This window comes from Schistocerca cancellata, chromosome 5 (assembly GCF_023864275.1).
Source record: "Schistocerca cancellata isolate TAMUIC-IGC-003103 chromosome 5, iqSchCanc2.1, whole genome shotgun sequence".
NCBI classification, from domain to species: Eukaryota; Metazoa; Arthropoda; class Insecta; order Orthoptera; family Acrididae; genus Schistocerca; species Schistocerca cancellata.
Genome location: NC_064630.1, coordinates 562,558,912 through 562,579,096, shown reverse-complemented (window position 1 = coordinate 562,579,096; position 20,185 = coordinate 562,558,912). Strand labels below are relative to the sequence as shown.

The following is a 20,185-nucleotide window of genomic DNA, read 5'->3' as shown; positions in this document are numbered from 1 at the left end:
CATAGGTGTTTTTTGAAATTCCCATGGTTGGTCATCAGTCCAGCCATGAGTTTGATCTCTTTCCTGTCCAGTCCCAGGATTACAGAGCTTCTTTTAAAACATGTCTTGGGCATCATTACCTTAACATGTTTTTGTTTATGGACCTTGGTCCAATATCCTACGTGCTGTTTCCTAAGCCAGTTCCATAGTTCTAATGTGATCATAGCCTTCGTAATTGTCAGGACAGGTTCTGGTCCAATAAATGGAGTTGTTGCCCCCATCCTAGCCAATCTGTCAGCTTGTTCATTGCCACAGATCCCTGAGTGGCCAGGGACCCACACTAGTGATTGCTTCCTCCTAGCTCCACCAGAGCCCTGTGGCATTCTGCAACAATCTTAGATCTTGTTGCAGGAGCTGCCAATGATTTCAGGGCTGCCTGGCTGTATGAATAGATGTAGATGCTATGGTCCTTGTAGCACCTACACATATTCTCCTCCACACATGGCCTGATTGTAGTAATTTCAGCTTGGAATACAGAGGCCAGTTTACCTAGAGAGGTGATGCCCTCCAGTCTTGGGTGAACCCCGTACACCCCTGCCCCAACACCTTGGTCTGTTTTCGACCCGTCAGTTAACCAAATGATGTCCCCCGTACGGTGTTGAACTGTTTTCTCCCACTGCTCCCTGCTTTCAATTATTATATTGTAAGTCTTTTCGAAGCAGTTGGGAGTTATGTAGTAGGCAGGCATTTCCCCAGCCACTCCTATATTTACCTCACTCACTATGTTAGTGTGTGATTTTGGATATCCTAATGAGACTCAGTTTTTGCCAGTTTTAAGTCTGTGTGCCCCAGCTGCTGCCTCCATCTTGACCCAAAGGTGTAGTGGAGGCATATCCAGCATGGCTTCCATTCCAGTGGTTGGTGTGCAGCTAATTTTACCTGTTATGACTAAGCAGGCCAATCTCTGCACCATAGCAAGCTCCTTAGCTGCAGCCTGCTGTTCTATCTTCTTCCACCACACTACGGCCCTGTAGGAAATCCTAGGTCTGACCACTGTGGTGTATATTCAGTGCATACCCCTCAGGTTTAGGCCCCAGTTTTTGCCACATGCCCTTCCAGTACTCACTAGAGTACATTTTGCCTTGGAGCAGGTACTCTTAATGTGAGGGGTCCATGTTAGCTTCTCATCTGACCCGTAGATCTTTCACTATCCCCTTCATAGGTAGAGTTTCATTGAAGAGCTTTAGATTACAACTTGAGTGTTGAATGTGTCCCTTTGTAAATGGCACCACAACAGTCTTCTAAGGATTAGCTCTCGGATCCTGTTTGATGCACCAATTTTGCACAATGTCCAAACTTCCTTGTGCCAAATTTCTAAATGTTTCAGTAAATTTGCCAATTATTACTATGACAAGGTCATCTGCATATCCTTGGCTGCAGCATGTCTGGAATTTAATTCCTCAGTGAGTTCGTTCACCACTAGATTCCACAATAGAGGGGACAAAACACCTTGTGGGCAGCCTCTAATGGTGTGAATTACCATCTTTTCATTCACCATGGTAGCCTCTATTTTCCTCCCACTAAGCATGGCCTTGGTCCTACTGCATATAGTGGTCCCCAGGTCATGCACCTCTGCTGCCCTTACCATGGAATCGAAGGTCAGAGACTGATAGACATTTCAGAGCGGCTTGGCTGTCTGCGTAAATATCCTTGAAGAACCCGTGCAATTTCTCCTCCGCGTGTGCTCTTATAGTCTGTATTTCTGCCCAGAATAACATTTCCACTGCACACTTTCTCCAGTAGTTATATTGGAAGGTTTATTGAAGCAGATGGAAGTTATTACAGTCAGCCAACATTTCCCCTACCATTCCTATCTTTACCACACTCACTACATTGGGGTGAAATTCTAGATACGTGAAGGAATCCAGTTATTTCCAGTTTTCACCCATGCCATTGGCTCTATTGTACTGAAAACTGTAAAGGGAATACATCCAGTACGGTCTCTGTCCCAGCAGTGGGTATGGTGATAATTCTGCCTCTTATGGCTAACCAGGCCAGTCTCTGCACCTTGCCAAGCTCCTTAGCAGCTACCTTTTGTTCCACTTTATTCCAACATACTGTTGCCCCACAAATTATTGTAGGCCTTATTATAGTAGTTTATATATACTGAGTGAGGTGGTGCAGTGATTAGCACACTGGATTCGGGAGGATGGCGGTTCAAACCCGCGTCCACATTCAGGCTTTCTGTGATTATCTCAAAATTACTCCAGGCAGAATCCTTTGAAAGGGCATGGGTGATTTCCTTCTCTATCCAAAACACAAACCAAGCTTGTGCTCAGTCTCCAATGATCTCGATGTTGATGGGATGTTAAGCCCGATCTTCCTTCCTTTTTACAGTAGTATATATATATCCAGTACGTACTCCAAGGATTACACATCAATTTTCACCATAGGCTCCTCTAGTGCCCGTAAGAGTACCTTTTGCTGTGGAACATATATTATTTATGTGAGGGGTCAGTGATATTTTCGCATCCATGGTTACCTTAGATACTTGACTACACCTTCTGTGGGCAAAGTTTCATCGAGGAGCTTGCAGTTTCAGAACATGTGCTGGATATGCTTCCTTGTAAATAGTACTACAAAAGTTTTCTTGGGATGGACCCATAGATTCTGTTTTCTGCACAATGTTCAGTGCACGCTTCAGCGAGTTCATTCACTATTGATTCCAGTTTCCTCCTTGTGGACTTTCCCAGGTGGTGGTGACCACCATTTTCTCGGTCATCATGATGGCTTCTACTTTAGCATGATCTTAATCCACCTGCATGTGGTGGTGTCAGTGCCAAGCTCTTCTGCAGTTCTAACCATGGATTTGTAGTTCATATTGCAAAAAGTCCCCTTAATATCCAGGAAGAACAGAGAGCAATTTCCTGAAAGTGTGGAGCTTTTTTCACTTTCCCAACAATGTGGTGAAGTTCTGTCTCGCACTATCTGCCTGACTGATAAGTGTGTTGTTTCAATTGTAGGGGAAGCTCAGTTAACCCCTTTTCCCTAACGTGCACATTAACCAGTTTTTCTAATGTATTTAGAAGAAAGGAGGACAGATTGATTGGTCTCATATCCTTAGCGTCAATGTGATTAATTCTCCCTAGCTTTGGAATGAAAACAATCCTCGTTGCCCTCCAAGCATTCCTGCTGCTAGGCTGGCCCTAAACAGTTATTAAGTAGGAATATAATTAAACCATCTGGGTGTGGTAACTAGAATGGTTGAAATTTTTTCGGTTTTCTTTCTTAAATGAGCACATTCTTTGGCAGTTTCCTAGTTTTCCTTTTGGTTACCTGTAAACGGGTGCCTCTCAGGGACTGGCTCCTCGTCTGTGTTACCTTCCCGACTGCATTGAGGGAAGGGAATCTTAGGAGCACATACAGCATCTCACTTGCTGTCTTTGTACACCCACCATCCTCCTGCTTTAGAGTACCTCCTGGATTAGTTGGTATTCTAGTGAGGACTTTATTAAATCTAGTACGAGTAGCTATACCACCCACTTCCGTACAGAATACTTTTCCAGATGATGACGTCACTTACGTGATCGCATAGTTGTATTTGAGAAGAGCCTCCCAATATGTTGCCCATTGTCCTTTCTTTCTTGCATTGTTGAACTGTCTTCTTACCTGCTTCCTTTGCATTCCAAATTGTTGTTCCACCAAAGTACATTTCTGTTTGTGAACTTTTTGGTTATGTGGCAGTTTTCTGAATATGAGAACATAATGGCAGGTGTCACTGTGTTTTCCGTTTCCTCAAATTACTGGGTATTGTATCAAAGTTCTGACTTCACACGAGGGTGAGTTTTGGTCTTCCTTAAGTGAAACCCAGCCTGTTTTCCTTAGATTCCTGTAGGCCATGGTCTGTTTAACACCTATTTCAACTTCAGACTTAATATACAAGCAGTCAAATAATGCCAAGTCACTGTCTGGTATAACTATCTGTTAGAGCGGACCCAAAAGTTATGTCAGTCACCTTTTCCCATCTTCTATTCCTGAAGGTAGGTCACCTGAACCTATTCATTATTTTCAAATTACTCTCTAGCAGATATTTCAACAAGTGCCATTTCCTGGGAAGGAAAACTACTGCCCTCATGAGGAAGGTAAACAGAGGCCAATACAGTTTCGCTCGTCCTTCCTTCTGTACACTGTTTCGTCTTGATTGTCACTAAGTCCATGGAACAGAAGTCCACCATTGGCGTGAAAGAAATTGCATTCATAACATAAATGCATGTTTTGGAGTTTCTTAACTTTGTAGAATAAATCTACTTATTACCTCCAGTTCCTCCGAAGCCAGAAATGCCTCCTTTATATAGAAAGGGTTGCTGGATCAGGGACACATCCACCTCCTGTCATCCCAGAAGACAGCTCGGAGGGGCAGTTGCTCCGTTACTGTGTTGCAGGTTTATCTACAACACTTGCAGCCTCCAACTTGTGGCCATGGTCATTTCCGATGTCTTTGATTATCCTGGCGACAACCTACAAGAACCCTAAGTAAAATTTCAGGTCCTGTTCTCACTTTGCTCACTGTGGTTTCCACCACAAGGGTTTGACTGGACAACACAGTGTTTTGGTTGATTCTGTTCCAGTCCTCTGTTCAGTTTTCTCAGAGAGCCATCTGAACAAGCTCTGCTTGATGCAAGGTTATGTTGAACAGTTGGATAACCACCATCCTAAAAGCCAAGACTGCAGTCCATTTACCCATTTCCTAGATGGGCTCTTTTTTTAATCCATTTATTCTGAGAAGTGGGGATATTAGACTTCCCCTTTGTTCTTTGTTCCCAGTCTTAGAGGTAGAAGGGGTCTGATTACCCCTTTCAATCTGACACAGTCTTTATTTTTATAATTTTCCTCCAGTTATGTTTAGGAAGCTATTTTTTACCTTCATCTTCTTTTTCATCCTTGAGAGAAGTTTCCTCTTCTGAGACCCATAAAAGATGTGATCTGGGGACTGGTCTGTCACCCAATCCAGTTAGAAGCAGCTTCCGTCGGTTCCAGTCCCAATGCTTGGGTGTCTGAGCTTTCATAAAGTCCCTCAGATTGTGTTTTGTTTTGTATTCACCACATTTTGGTCTCTCAAGAATTGGGGATTTATTCAGTCAATGCCACAGAATCCCAAGTGCTGCAGGGCTAATTGTACAGAGAGGTCAACTGGTATCCCTGAAGTTACATTACAGACACTTCTCCTCATGTGCCACACACACTTCAGCATGGATCACATCAAACCTTAAGCTGGGTATCTGGGGAATTGGGTAAGAAGAAAGACAGGACATCGTTAGGCACTCTTCGTCTGGTTTATCGACAAATGTCTGTCCAGCATGGAGGACCGTCAGTAGCTGCACTACAGCCGGTACAGCCCTCAGTTTCATAGTAACATGCAAGCCTTTCTGCTCACATGCAAGCCTCTCTGCTCGCATGGTCAGTAATTTGACAAGACGGTGTCCCCCAGAGAGGCTCCTGTAGCTGCAACTTTATTATTGCATCGTTCCCTGTAATCTAAACTATGTTTTATATAAGATTGTGGATAGTGAAATATTTGCATATATTTTAAGTGTCAGTTTGTGGAGGTGAAGTTAGTTTTTATCCACAAAAGTTCTTGTGTTAATATCCTGAACTGAGCCTTCTTATTTATGTTTTATTACCTCTACGCAGTTGTATATTATCTAAATCTACTTTGTATGAAGAAAAAAGATGCACCACAAAGGATATTTCAGATTGAGGCAGAAATCAGGAGATTCGATGGTCATGTACAGAAAGGGGGGAAAAAAATTGAATAATTTATTCAAGAGAGAGCACAAATTCAGCTAGTCAGTTACATTTTGGTCCACATCTGGCTCTTATACAAGCAGTTATTCAGTTTAGCATTGACTGATGGAATTGTTGGATCTTCTCCTGAGGGACATCGTGTCAAATGATGTCCATTTGACACAGATTGTCGAAATCCTCAGGCCCCTGCCTATGATGATCCAGAAATTTTCAATTTAGGAGAGATCGAGTGACCTTGCTGGCTGAGATAGGGTTTGGTACGCATGAACACAAGTAGTAGGAAACTCTTGCAGTGAGCGGGTGGGCATTGTCTTGCTGAAAGGTAAGCCCAAGATTACTTGCCATGAAGGGCAACCAAACAAGGCGCGAGTATTGTTGACATATCACTGTGCTATAAGGGTGCCACAGATGACAATCAAAGGGGTCCTTCTATGCGATATAATAGCACTCCAGATAATCACTGCTGAGTGTCAGGCTGTATGGCAGACAATGCTCAGGTTATTATCTCTCTGCTCTCTGAGGCCCCTCCTGACATGTCATTGCAGGGCATCGAGGCTCAGTTCGAAATGGGACTCGTTACTGAAGACAATTCTACTCCATTCAGTGAGATTCCAGGTCAAATGTGCCTGACATCACTGCAAACAGGCTTGTTGTACAGAGGCCAGTTGTAGTCTGCGCAGGGGGTGCCGTGATCTCAGGCCCCTTTCTATGAGCCACCTATTTATGATCCTTGTAGTCACTGAATCAGTGCTAATGATGAATCCAGGGTTCTCAGCGCCCCTCTGAAAATTGCTAGGTCCTCACATTTTGTGCTCTGTTGATCGATAGAACGCTTCCTTCTTGACCCTGTATTCAGCCATGATTCACCCGTTCCTGCCAACATTTTTGAAGTCTCGTGTCAACATTGTTGAATAGTCTCATCACTCCTATTCAAATCTCGATCAACTTGCCCATTGCTCCAACTCATTTCTTTGAGCTCAATTATACATCCTCCTTCAAATGCTAACATCTGCACACATTGTTCACATGCCTGTCTGCGAAGTGTAGTTACTGTCCAACTGGGTGCACAGAATGAAATTCACAAAAAACTTTACACCCTGGTATTGACATGTCCCATTTGCTATCCTTGTCAACTGCACAGTGAAATTGCACTGCAGTGTCACACATTCATGCATGCTGCCAAAGTTTACAACAATTTTGCATTTTCCATCGTCACCTGTATATGAATACCAGTATTCGTGACCAATTTGCATACCTCCTTAGTGGTCTGTCACCCCCCCCCCCCCCCCCGCCCCCTCCCCCTTGGTGTACAATGTTTTGAGCAATTGGTTAATCACACAACAAATTGGGAGGTTGCATTTATTTTAGAGAAGATGCACATCATATTTCCTCTGCACACAATCGCTTCCTGTCCCTCTGCCCCTCCCTTTAAGCATTATGCTATAGATCTGCGTCATTTGGTTCAGTGGTGGTGGTGGTGGTGGTGGTGGTGGTGCTCCTCCTGCTCCTCCTCCTCCTCCTCCTCCTCCTCCTCTTGCTGCTGCTGCTCCTAACTGTGATTGAAATAGGGACTTCAAATTATATTTGAAAAAGAGTACAGAGAGAATAGGTGTATGGTTGAAGATTTTAAGCAAACAACAGAAAGTTAGACAACTCTTAAATTCAGCAGGTATTTAACAGAAGGTAATTGTAGTGAAGTAGTGTAGCAACCTTAAAAAATGAAACTAGGGCATATCTATAGAACGAGGCCAGTTTACAGAGTTCTTCTATTGAATTCACTTTGCAGTGTTTTGCATGGGTCTGTTAGTTAACTGTTTTGCCTTTTCTGGGTAACATTGCTTGGAAAATCTCTCACTAGCAAATTTCCCCTTTCACCTCATCCCTTTTTTGTGCCCCCATTGTTTGTATCAGTTCTTGTATATTTTACTCCCATGCAGTAGTGTACAGACACTTAATGGTTATCTGCTTTGTTGATTTTCATTTCCTTGTAGAGGTATTGCAATGGTTATTCCAGTCAGTATAAGAAAATTACTGTCTCAGCCAACAGAAATGAGAAGCGTAGCCTTCTTTCTTTCCATTATTTTTAGTGAAACCTGTGAACTCCGCATTTATATGTATTTGATAAATTGACTTCTGCTGCACAAATTGCTGAATCCAATTCTTATGCTTGTCCGTAACCATTTGTATTTTTCAGGCTGTGTTGTTTAATATTTTTCTGTAGGGTTCTGACTTCCTTTTTCAACCAGTTTTAGTGAAGGTGGTAAGCATGAGGCACACACCTAAATAAGAAATTAATAATTGTAGCTCAGCTATTGAACTTGCATTCCTAAGAGTGAAAGCTTGTGCCATTCATGGTACTAGGCCAGCTCCAAAAAGAACAATCTCTGAAATATCTTCATAAATGGGCATTGTTTTGTATTTTTAATGCTGCTTGTTATTAGAGGCTTATTTTACTCAAACAGTCTGTGTAATAAGTCTCAAAATTTTTAAAGAGGTCACTCAGGAATGTTAAGTACAGCTAGGTGGCTGAATAACAAATCTTTAAAAAATGCTATAATGACAGTAATGATAAGTAGAGTTATTTTTACAACATATTTGTATCTTCTTTGTCATTTTCCAGTTTCTTGTATTGCAGTGGTTTTCTTTGCACTATCAGAACTAAGCGAAAACTTTTTTTTTTATGTGATGATGTCTCATTGCTGGAGGAATTAGTATTTATGTTAAAAAAGTGACAAGTGTTTCGCTCTTTGTGAAAAGATAAAAAAAAACACACACACACACCTGTTTAAATTATCTATACCACATAATTATTTTGATCTTCAAATAGTGTTAAAGGACTGCTGTTTGTGTGTGGTAGTCTACATTATACCATTTCAAGTTATTTTACCTGCAAACTTAATGTCATTCATATCTTTTACTGAATAATTTACTGAAGTTGCCCATGCTTCACATTCTGTTGAAAGATGTTCCTTGTGCTCCTTTTGTCACACTGTGTTAGTTTCTTGTTTCATTACATGCAATAGAAATTTAAATGCTGTATAAATTATACCATACATTTTAAAATCTCAGGCCAATTCTCAGTTCTGATGGTGCCTAAAGAAGCCATTAGCAGTGCAATGAAATTGATGTCAGAGAAGATATAAAATTAAAACTTGTGTGTGATAAATCTACTTATTATTATTTAGTCACTTAATGAGATTTTATTGGTATGCTATACCACAGGATGGTGCTTGTGAACTAGAACACAGCCAGATGAAGAACTGGATCTAGTGGAACATTGCTGAGCTTATGGTCCTTGGCTAGAAGATAATTGTGTGTAGTCACCATTCATCCTGCTGTGAAGTGTGTAAATAAAGGCTGACGTATGTGATAAAACAATAAACAGTTCACCGATATATGTATAAACATTTCTGAAACATAGTGACAATTCACCTACTGGTGTAATTTGTACTGATGCTTTGGGTGACACATTAGAATCACTATTTCAATCCTGGCGTTGTTCTGATTGAAGTTCTGTAGTTTAACTCTTTTTTAATTTCATCTTCAAAATATTCTGTAGTTATATATATTACACCGAAGGACTTATTGCCTGGGATTTTCCCTGATAAGTGTAGTAAATGGACTGTAGCTATAATTCCCCCGCCCCCAGAAAAGCTAACAGGTGATATATTTCTCTCTAGATAATTCATTGAAGATATTAATGCTGTTAATGCTGTTTGTTCAGTATCAGAGAAATGTTTAACTTCTGGAATATTTAATTATATGCTGAGACAGTAATGGATGATGATTGTGTGGAGGTGGCTGCTATGCAGCAGATCAGGCCTCAGAATGATAGTAAATGGACGGAAGAAAATAGCGAGTCCTTGTCTGCCCCAGCAGTTTCTTCTGATGTAGGAAAGGCTTTTACAAGCTCCAGTGAGATGTGTGATAATGAATCAGTTACGTTGAATGTTGATTTCTTTGGAGAAAAGGCGACTGGTGATGATCAAGGTGTTCAGACTGCAAAGGAAATGGTGTCACAGTCAATTGGTCTCATATCACAAAAGAAGCCAAATATAGACTCATTTGAACCAGCAGATGTTGATCAGTCATTTGTTATGGAATATATCAACCAGACAAATTATCGTATATTTGTGACGTCACAGTTAAGAAATTATAATTACTACATTGACAACTGCAGGCCTGCTGAAGAGCATTTTGTGAAGTTAGACTCCAGTGTTAAAAGAAATGCTGCATTTGTGAAGAAATTGAGAACCTTTACAGGGAGTCAGATAGAGTCATTACTGAAAGATGTTGCAACTTTAAATTTAACTAAGTATTTGAGTGAAGTTGCAGCTGCTCTGGTTGATACGAAATTGAAAATGAGTGATGTCTGGGCAGCTGTGAAATTATGTAATATGTTGCATCTAACTTACCCTGAATTTAAAGTTTCACTTCTGGAAAACTGGCAGAGGGCTTTGTGCATAAGGAAGGATGACAAAATTTCGAATCCTGCAAAACTAAGAGTTGACATAAGATTTTATGCAGAGCTCATCAGTGTAGGAATATTCACTTTGAAAGAAGGTTTACCACTTCTTGGCAATGTATTAACAATGTTGATCAATACAGATAAGGAACAGCATAACAATGTCAATATAATACTTAGTTTTTGTCATCACTGTGGTGATGATTATGCTGGTCTTGTACCGCGGAAGTTGCGAATGCTGCTTGAAAAATTTAGTTTGCCGCTGCCACAGTACGATTTACTTCCGAAAGAAAAGCAACAGAACGTAAAGGCCCTGCTTTCAGAGTATTATAATTCTCTGTGCAAGAGACGCTCTACTGATTACTGTGAATTGCAGGCCTATATAAAGAGGAATGAAAAGATATTACAAACAAAAGGTCAGCTTAGTTTTGAGAGGAAAGAGAGACTTGAAGAGCTCCATCTAGCATTTCAAAATCTTGATGCTAATACATTTAAATTTTCTGAAGTGCTTGATGTGGATGTACCGCCTCTTCCAGTTGTGAAATCAGCCAAGCATGAGAGTTTAAATAGTAATAGTGAAAGTGAAGAGTGCACAAATGTTGCTGATATATGGGATGATGATGATTCCAGGCAGTTTTATGAAGTCCTTCCTGATTTGAAAGAATTCATGCCAAATCTTCAAACACAAGTCATTGAACAAGACAATATAACGGAGGAAGCCCTAGATATGGAATTAGATACTGATACTCCTTTTGATGATGATCAGCCTGTACCTGATACCGAAGAGACAGATGACAGTGAGATAGTACCTGTTGCAAACAAGCCACAAATAGAAACATTTGTGAGCAGTCTTACAAGCTGTGTTAACAGGGAGCTAATTGATAGTGCTTCAGTTGAATTTGTTATGAATTTAAATACAAAATCCAATAGAAAGAAGTTAATTAAGTCACTTATAAATGTACCTCGCACACGCTTAGATTTGATTCCAATGTATGCTAGATTAGTGGCAACACTATATCCTGTAGCACCAGAGATAGGAGTGGAGTTATCACAACTACTAAAACAAGCTTTCAGGTACCATGTGCGAAAAAAGGATCAAATGAAAATTGAAACAAAGATAAAAATTGTTACTTTCATAGGAGAATTAATAAAGTTTCAGGTTTATTCAAAGATAGAAGGCCTCTACTGTCTGAAAATGCTCATCCATGACTTTACACACCATCATATTCAGATGTGTTGTTGTTTTTTGGAATCATGTGGAAGATATTTGTTCAAACATCCTGATAGCAGCAACAGAATGAAAATATTCTTAGAACAAATTATGAGGAAAAAAAGTGTGATGGCATTAGATTCACGTCACATTTTAATGATTGAAAATGCCTACTATTCTGTGAATCCCCCAGATGTAGTATGCTTTACGCGTAGAGAGAGACCACCTGAGCAGGAATTCATTCGTAAAATTTTATATCAGGATTTAACAAAATATAACAGTGAAAATGTATTGTGTTTGATGCGAAAGTTGGACTGGGATCAGTCTGATATGGCAGCTTATGCTATTAAGTGCTTAATTTGTGGCTTCAAGGTAAAATATGAAAATATTGCTTATTTAGCAAGCATTGTGTCTGGACTGGCCTTATTTCAAGATTTTGTTGGACCAATGGTTGTTGATGGTGTATTGGAAGATATACGACTTGGTATGGAACTGAATCTTCCCAAGTATAATCAGCGACGTGTGGCAATGATTAAATACCTTGGAGAATTGTATAACTACAGGATGATTGACAGTAAGACAGTTTTCCGTGTACTTTATTCGTTGATAACATTTGGGGTTTCATGGGATTTGAGGGTGCCTTCTGCCATCGATCCTCCGGAAAGCCTTTCAAGAATTCGTTTATCTTGTGTACTGTTAGATACTTGTGGAAATTATTTTGTTACTGGACGAAGTAAGGCAACATTGGAAACCTATCTTGTTTTTTTCCAGCATTATTACTTGTTAAAGTATACAAATCCGTTTTGGAATGAAAACAACCTCTTTCCTCCAGGTATTAAGCTCATGTTTCAGGAAACAGTGTTAAAACTTTTTCCAAATGCACAGCTTCATACTTCATTAGCTGAATCTGATGCAGAAGTGAAAAGAATATGTGATGAGTATAAAGATGACAGTGATTTTCTATTTACTATAACAGGCACAAATTTTGAGCACGATGCAGATGATGTGTGCAGTGATTCGGATGAGTATCCAAACCACATATGTGAAGTTACATTGGAGTCTGAGTCTGTACCACTTGAGAACATGTTAACTACAGCCAAAGATCACAGTGGAAATACAATGACTTCTCATTCTGAGACTGTGTCGTTATCTACTGTGTCGGTAGTGAAATCAGTAGGTTTTTTAGGAGAGAAAGACTTAACAAATGCCTCTGATGCACTTTCGTACACAGGTAGTGATATTTTAGATGATTGGGAGACTGATGGAAGCAGTATGGCTACAGATGGTGGAGGATTGAGCATTCCAAGCGGCACTTTCACTTCAGAACCAGATGTGAGCAAGGATGACTGTAAAGTTTCTCTAAAACCATCATTAATTGACTGCCCAGAGGATAATGACTTTCAAATTGCATTTGAGCAAATGGTTTCAGAAAATATTCAAGATAGAATTAGAGATACCCCAATGCCACAACGTTTGGATATAGTTGTACCATTGCACATTCGATCAAAGACCAAAAAAACCTACGAGCAGCTGAAATCTGAAGATTCTGATACACCTGTGGTAAATTTTGTACTAATGTTGAAAAAAGGCAATAAACAGCAGTATAAAAATGTAAATGTTCCTATTGATTCTGATATGGCGATGAATTTGAAGAACCAAGAGGAAGCTGAACGTGCTGAAAAAGAAAGAGTCAAGCGATTAACATTGAATATGAGTGCAAGATTGGAGGAGGAGGAATATCAAGAAATGCTAGCAAGGAGTAGAAAAACTGAATCGCTGAATACAAATTATGAGAAAAGGCCCAAGTATAATCATCCAAAGGGGGCTCCCGATACTGATTTCATTTTTGGCACAAAGAAGATGAAATAAATTCATATAACTAACTGAAGTTTAGGATATGATACTTTGATAAGGGAATCAGTTAAATGTTATTTTCTCCATTTGCGCCATTTAAGTCTCTTATGTTAATATTTTTGTTGTATTTCTGTAGACTATTACAAATGTGAAAATGCTGTAAATGAGTTCATTTCTTGCTAAATAGGTAAATTTTTGTTGACTATGGACTTTGAGAGATAAAAATGAAAATGTGTGTTCAAGTGGAAAACTGGTTCATGCATAGCAATTTCTCATATTGCTTTGGAAATATCATTTTCTTTATTTTGGAAAAAGGTTATGTTCTGTGAAGTAAAGAAATATTTCTAGTGTGACAATAAATTATATGAAATGTAGAATTTTTGTAAGAAAAATTTATTGTAATTTCATAATGAATGAATTTGGTTGAAATGTGTTTTGAAGTAATGCTGTATAGCTGAAATAAATCCTTCAGACTGGTATAAGTATTTAACTTTATTTGTGTTTCTTTTAACCAGTGTGTTGTTACAGTTCCTTCAACCTGAGATTTACAAAGGAAGATGGCTATAATAATAGCAATAAAATTATAATAATATAATAAATATGTTTGAGAAAGCTCTACTTATTGTGATGGATTGCTTTTGATGCTGCATCTTAAGCAATCTGTAAAATGGAATTGTTATTATGAGTATTGTAATTGTAGTGACTGTAGTTGAGAATTAAGAGAGAGCTAATATATTCATTGAGGGAACTACATTTTTTTTTCCCAGAAATATGCACTAATTTTATTTTCATTTTTCATATCAGCAGAACATAGAGCTATTTTAAAATTGTGGAGTTTTTAAAACTTCGTACACTATAGGGTGTCATTTTTTGGACATTCAATCAGTTTTTATTTTTTAAAATGTACTGTTCAGTCATAAAAATTATTTTATAACCCTTTAAGTTTTTGTCAGTTGTTTTACTTAACCTGTTTTAAGTGTTTCTTTGTTGTTGGTCCTGTGCTTCATACCTGGTAGGCTTTTTTTTCCAAAAGGGAAAAAAATTATAAATTGTTGAAAGAAGAGTAAAAAGCACATACAGGTGTTGAAGAAGAATGGCAGGGGGGGGGGCACTTTACTTTAACTGTTAAGAGAACCACATTGTTCAGTAAAGTACTCAAAAAAACCGTGGCCTACTCTGTAAGCTTATTTTTGCTTCTTAATTCTTGTGTTAACCGTATGTGTCTCCTGATCCGTTGTCTGCAACCAAATATTGGTTAATGGACTGTAGAGATAGCTGTATATGGCTGATTAACCACTAAAATTTGATTTAACATGGAGAATATAATAGAAAAAGTTAAAAACAATTGTCAGTATGTGATTATAACGATTGAGTTGTACTTTATTTTTTGATAGACATAGTCTTGCGTGTAACACATGTTTGCAATTGGGATCTGTGTGTGTGTGTGAGAGAGAGAGAGAGAGAGAGAGAGAGAGAGTTAGTTTCCAGCTTGCAAAGTACACTGAATAATGTGTGCAGTTGCATTCTGAACTGGGCTTTCATTGGGTCACATAATTGCTATATGAATTCTCAACCATTCTTTATTGCCACAGTACTTGGATTGTTTTTATGTGTATGCTTGTACTATATAATGAGAATTCAAATGTCTTTCTTTTTTGTTTATCAATCATTTCCAATTTTTAACTGCAGTTGAGGGATTTGCATGTATGAAATGTTACACATTCATTTTGCAGGTAAATTTGTTTTATTTATTTATTTTTATGGCAACTTCAAAACATATACACTTACCATGATGTAAATATGCATTAAGGTATCTCAGTGCTCTGTAAAACATCAGGGAAACATGATCACCGCTGCAGTCACTAAAACATATCATTTCCTGTGCTTAGTGTTCCTTCCTGTTATTTGATAATACTTCTGACATTTGCATCCTTAAGTAAGAGGATTAGAATTAATTATAATTTAGTCATGCCGTTATTGAAATTGATAATCCAATTCTCGTGTATTTACAAGGAAAATCTGATGCGGCAGCACCAGTGAGTGTTATGGTTAGTGTGTTGCATAAAGAATCGTTTCTTATACACTGTGAGAGGAGAGTAGTTGTGTGTCTACAGATCAGATAACTTATTAAATAAACACTAGTGCCATTACTGACCAGAACTGTATTCAAACAACGTCCCATGAATTACGTGACTGACTCTGGGTCATTTTCTTGCTTAATCCTGCTGAATTTAACTATAGTGTCGTGCATTTATAATGCTCCTCATTAAAAGTAGTATCAAAATAATATTGTGGCCCAGATATGTGCTTCTTACATGTTTAAAGAAAATAGCCCACTATTTCGTAGGTGCACTAAACAGTGATTATTAAATATGTCACTTCAAAAATGGCAGTAAGCTCAGCTTTTATTAAGAATGAAAGCTTGTGTGCCATCTAAGAAATGCTCAATGCAGATTGATGTACTTTTTCCTATAACTACTCAAAAATCTGATTAAATGTAAGAATTCTGTTATGTAGGAAGAAAAGCATTTGTTACTAAACTAGTTTGCCAATTTAAATACAGAAATGACACTATCTTAATATTTCTTGTAATTTTCAATTATATTTTTGCTTGAAAACTTACTAGTTAAGCAGTGATTTTAAACACACTTTCTTTGAAGCTATAAAGAGTTTAAAATTAAGACGTAAGACTATGGTCTTGAGGACAGATGCAGCATTCAACTTTGCTCTATGACCATCTTGCATGCAAATAATGCTTGGCTCAAAAGTAAATGACTTCACATTTCTGTAGTGGTAATGAAATGAAGGGTGTGGGGGTCTATAAAAGAGTGGAACTGCATGCAGCATGTGACTAAAAGGATATCTTCTGTAAATAGGAAGAATATTTGTATTTATATTTCAATGTGCACACTTTGTTTATTCACTACATTAAATTGTTACACTACTTGCTCCATTGAAACCAATTTACTAAATGTTCTTTTGAAGTTTTGTCTGTACAATTTTTGTATTCTAGGCTCCCTGCTCTTGGAGTCCAAGATTCAACCTGACACTGCATACCAAAAGCAGCAGGTAAGGGACTTATATTTTACTTCCTGTCTATTTGCTCTTGTGTGGTTTGGGGCTAAAATATTGTAAGGTAATTTTGTTCCCAAGTATGAGTGGAAAATATTAATAGAATCACAACATCTAAATTCATCATTTCTCGTTCTGTAGTTAGAATTGCTAGTGATTGCAGTCTTGTATGACTGTATGCTTAAAAAATTTGTTTTAAACAGGTACATCTAGCACAAGTGCTTTAAATAAGATTTTTATGGGTCATGGTTCAGAGCTGTTCATAATTCTTTTTCTTTCTGTTTTAGGATACACTTATTGTTTGGTCAGAAGGAGACAATTTTGACCTAGCTCTTAGTTTTCAGGAAAAGGCCGGCTGTGATGAAATTTGGGAAAAAATATGTCAGGTAAGTTATGATAGTTCCATACACAATCAACAAATTTGTTTCCATTCCATATTATCTCCTGTTTTGTTACCTGTACCAACAAATATTTATAGAATTTTGTAAATGGACTAATGAATAAAATCTCTACCTCCTCAATCTCTGTTATTCTAGTGCTATTATAAGTCCACTGACACTTTTATTGGTCAGAACATCATACATCTAGCTAATCTTGAAATGATTTATATGGCTAATCAATCAGTCACTTGATGAAACACTTCATGGTTCTTAAAGATACGAGATGTCTGTTGATGCAGGTCAGACGGCAAACTTTTCTGACTTAGAATGGCATGATAGCCTCACTGTTTCAGGATATATGCCAGTCACGTGAAAACAACTTGTCTGTGTCCCAAGATTCTCATAGACTTACTTACTTTACTTAGTTCCTGTCGTTCCCTCTGGAACATAGAGCCGCGATGAAATTCCTCCACCTGGTATGATTTCTAGCAAGTCTCTTCACTTCACTCCAGGTTTTCCCATCCTCTGCAGCTTCTCTCTCGATCGTCCTTTTCCAGGTCTGTTTGGGACAACAATGTTTTCTGACTCCTTGAGGGTTCCAGTCCAATGCCACCCTTCCAACAGCTTCATCTGGTTTCCTCAATGTATGCCCAATCCATTTCTATTTTCTTTCCTTGATTTGTAAATTGATTAGTTGCTGATTTGTCTCCCTCTAAAGATCTTCATTTGTCATTGTATCTGGCCATCCCATGTTTAAACCATGCTGGAAACAGTGGTTGTTAAAAACTTGGAGCTGTTTTTCGATGTAGTTTGTAACCTTCCAAGTTTCGCAACCATAAGACTGAACAGCCTTCACATTGCTATTGAAAAGCCAGAGTTTGGTCTTCTTTGAGGTGCTCCTATTTTTCCAAACAGGTTATAGTTGTACAAATGCACCATTTGTTTTGCGGATGCGACTACGGACGTCGTCCTCAATGCCTCCTGTAGTTGTGACTGTACGTCAGAGATAGAGGAAGGATTGGACCTGTTCTGCGTTCTCTCCATTAATGGCCAGCTTAGTCATGATGCTCGAATTTATCCGCATTTCTTTAGTTTTGTGAACATTTATCTTGAGGCCTGCAACTTCTGCCTCTCTCTGTAACCTGGCCAGTTTCTCCTTGATCTCTTGATATCATTGTGCCATTAATCAGTTGTTGTCTGTGAAATCTAATTTTCGAGCCTGTCCCACATCCCCCAATGCACAGCTCTCTTCCATCACCCCCCATTACTCTCTTCATCATATGGTACAACAACAAAAGAAATAGTGTTGGTGAAAGAATACATTCTTGTCATACTCTGGAATTAACTTAGAAAGGCTCTGTTAGTTCTCCGTTATATAGTACTTGGCATTCATAGTCTTCATACATTTCCTTGATGGTGTTAATAATCTTCGTTGGAATGCCATATTTTGCAAGTGTATCCCACATGAATCTTCTATTGACAGAGTCGAAAGCCTTTTCAGAGTCAATGAAGGTAAGGTAGAGGGTGTGTTGCTACTCCGCACTTTGTTCCAGAATAATTCTGAGAGTATTGAAAAGGTCCACACAGCTTCGACGTTTTCTAAAACCCACCTGCTCTTTCCTCAGTTGTCCTCCACAGAATCCTTAATGCAGTTTAAAATGATCCTCAAAAGTACCTTACTCGGTACTGACAATTGAGTAATGCCCGCCAGTTGTTGCACTTAGTAACATCTCCTCCTATTTTGGGTATTTTCATGATAATACCTCATTTCCAATCTGTTGGCAGTTTCTCCTCTCCATATCTTCTCGAAGAGGATGTACAATAACTCGACAGTGGTGTCCAAGTCTGTTTTCAGCATCTCAGATGGTATACTGTCTGGTCCTGGTGCCTTCCCAATCTTGATCTACTTCAGCGCTATTCGAATTTCTGATTTCATGGTTGCATTTACACCAATGCTGGGTCTAGGATCGTTGTATTCCATTTGTTGTTGTTCTTCTACCTCACTACCAAGGTCTCTATTTAGAACTTTGTTAAAGTGTTCCTTCCACTTAAGTGATTGTTCTTCGTGTGTAATTAGTATCTCCCCTTTCTTATTCCTTGCTGGTCAGTTCCTCTGGAAGCTTTTCTCAAAGAGCATCTTAGTGATATCATACAGTTCTTTCACAGCCTCCCTCCATGCTGCCTGTTCTGCTTTGTCAGCCTGTTGATCTATACATCTTCTGTGATCTCTTCTCACACTCCTTTTCACTTCCTTAACTGCAGCTCTATAATCAGCCTGTGCCTGTGCTTTTTGTTGCCTGGTCCTGCTCTGGTTTACTCTTCCCTTAGCCTCCTTTCTATGGGTGATCTTCCTCCAGGTATGTTCGGACATCCAATTTCTCCGCAGGCCATTTTTAAAGCCAAGTTGTCTCTCACTCACTTGCATAGAAATATTCTTAACTTCTGTCCACATTTCCTCCGTATCCTTATCCTCGGTCGTCTCCAGTTCCAGCACCTGGAATCTATTCCGGAATTCCAGCTGGAACTCCTCGGCTATCTGTGGATCTTTCAGTTTACGTACATCGAATCTTCTATTCCTTGCCTCAAATTTCTTTCTGGAGACCACAATCTTCATTCGGAAACTGGCAGTAACAAGATGGTGGTCACTACTTGCGTCTGTTCCTCTTGTATTCTGCACATCTTCCAGGCTCCTCTTAAACTTGCTGGATACTGTGATGTGATCGATTTGATTTTCTGTAATATGATCTGGGGATACCCATGTTATCTTATGGCATCTCCAGTGAGGAAGCAAGGTCCCTCCTATTACAAGGTCATGCACAGAAGTCACTAAATCTTTCCCCATTATCATTCATTTCACCCAAGCCATGTACCTCCATTATCTGTTCCAGCCCATCATTGTTGTCTCCCACCGTGGCAGTTATTTCTCCCATTACAGTGAGTTTATCTTCCTTGCTCAATTTCCTTACACAGTCTCTCATAATAGGTAATAGAACTACTCCTTTTTCTCAATCTCTGATGTCTGTGGAAACATAGTATTGGATGAGCGCCACATTTCGGACCTTCATCTTAAATCTGGCAGTCATGATCCTACTGGACACAGGTCTCCATTCTAGAAGGCTCTTCTTTGCTGCCTTGGTCAGCAATAGCCCAACTCCATCCTGGTGTTCCTTTTCATTTTCACATCCTGAGTATAAAAACGTAATTCCATCTGAGGTCTGCATTTCACCAAAATCTGGCCACCTCACTTCACTCAGTCCCAGGATATAAAGCTTATAGTTATTTATTTCCCTGGTCACTTGTTTCAGCTTATTACTCTCCCTCAAGGTTCATATATTACAAAAGCCAATTTTCATTTTCATGCCAAAGGTCGTCATCAGTTTATCCATCTGGTATTGTATTCTTATTTCAGTTTCAATAATC

General features: G+C 38.9%; 1 protein-coding gene across 4 annotated transcripts in view; it reads left to right on the top strand.

Annotated features, from left to right (window-relative positions):
• The window catches only part of LOC126188876 (serine/threonine-protein phosphatase 4 regulatory subunit 3), a 140,885-nt gene that overhangs the window by 55,983 nt on the left and 64,717 nt on the right, over window positions 1-20,185 (top strand). For 3 of the 4 annotated variants that reach the window (XM_049930543.1, XM_049930541.1, XM_049930542.1), the window contains exons 4-5: window positions 16,327-16,382; window positions 16,673-16,771. In XM_049930543.1, coding sequence (XP_049786500.1) covers window positions 16,327-16,382; window positions 16,673-16,771 — 155 coding nt within the window. Of the gene's footprint in view, window positions 1-9,006; window positions 13,870-16,326; window positions 16,383-16,672; window positions 16,772-20,185 lie in introns of those variants that run through there. The other variant, XM_049930540.1, reaches the window with a different exon arrangement.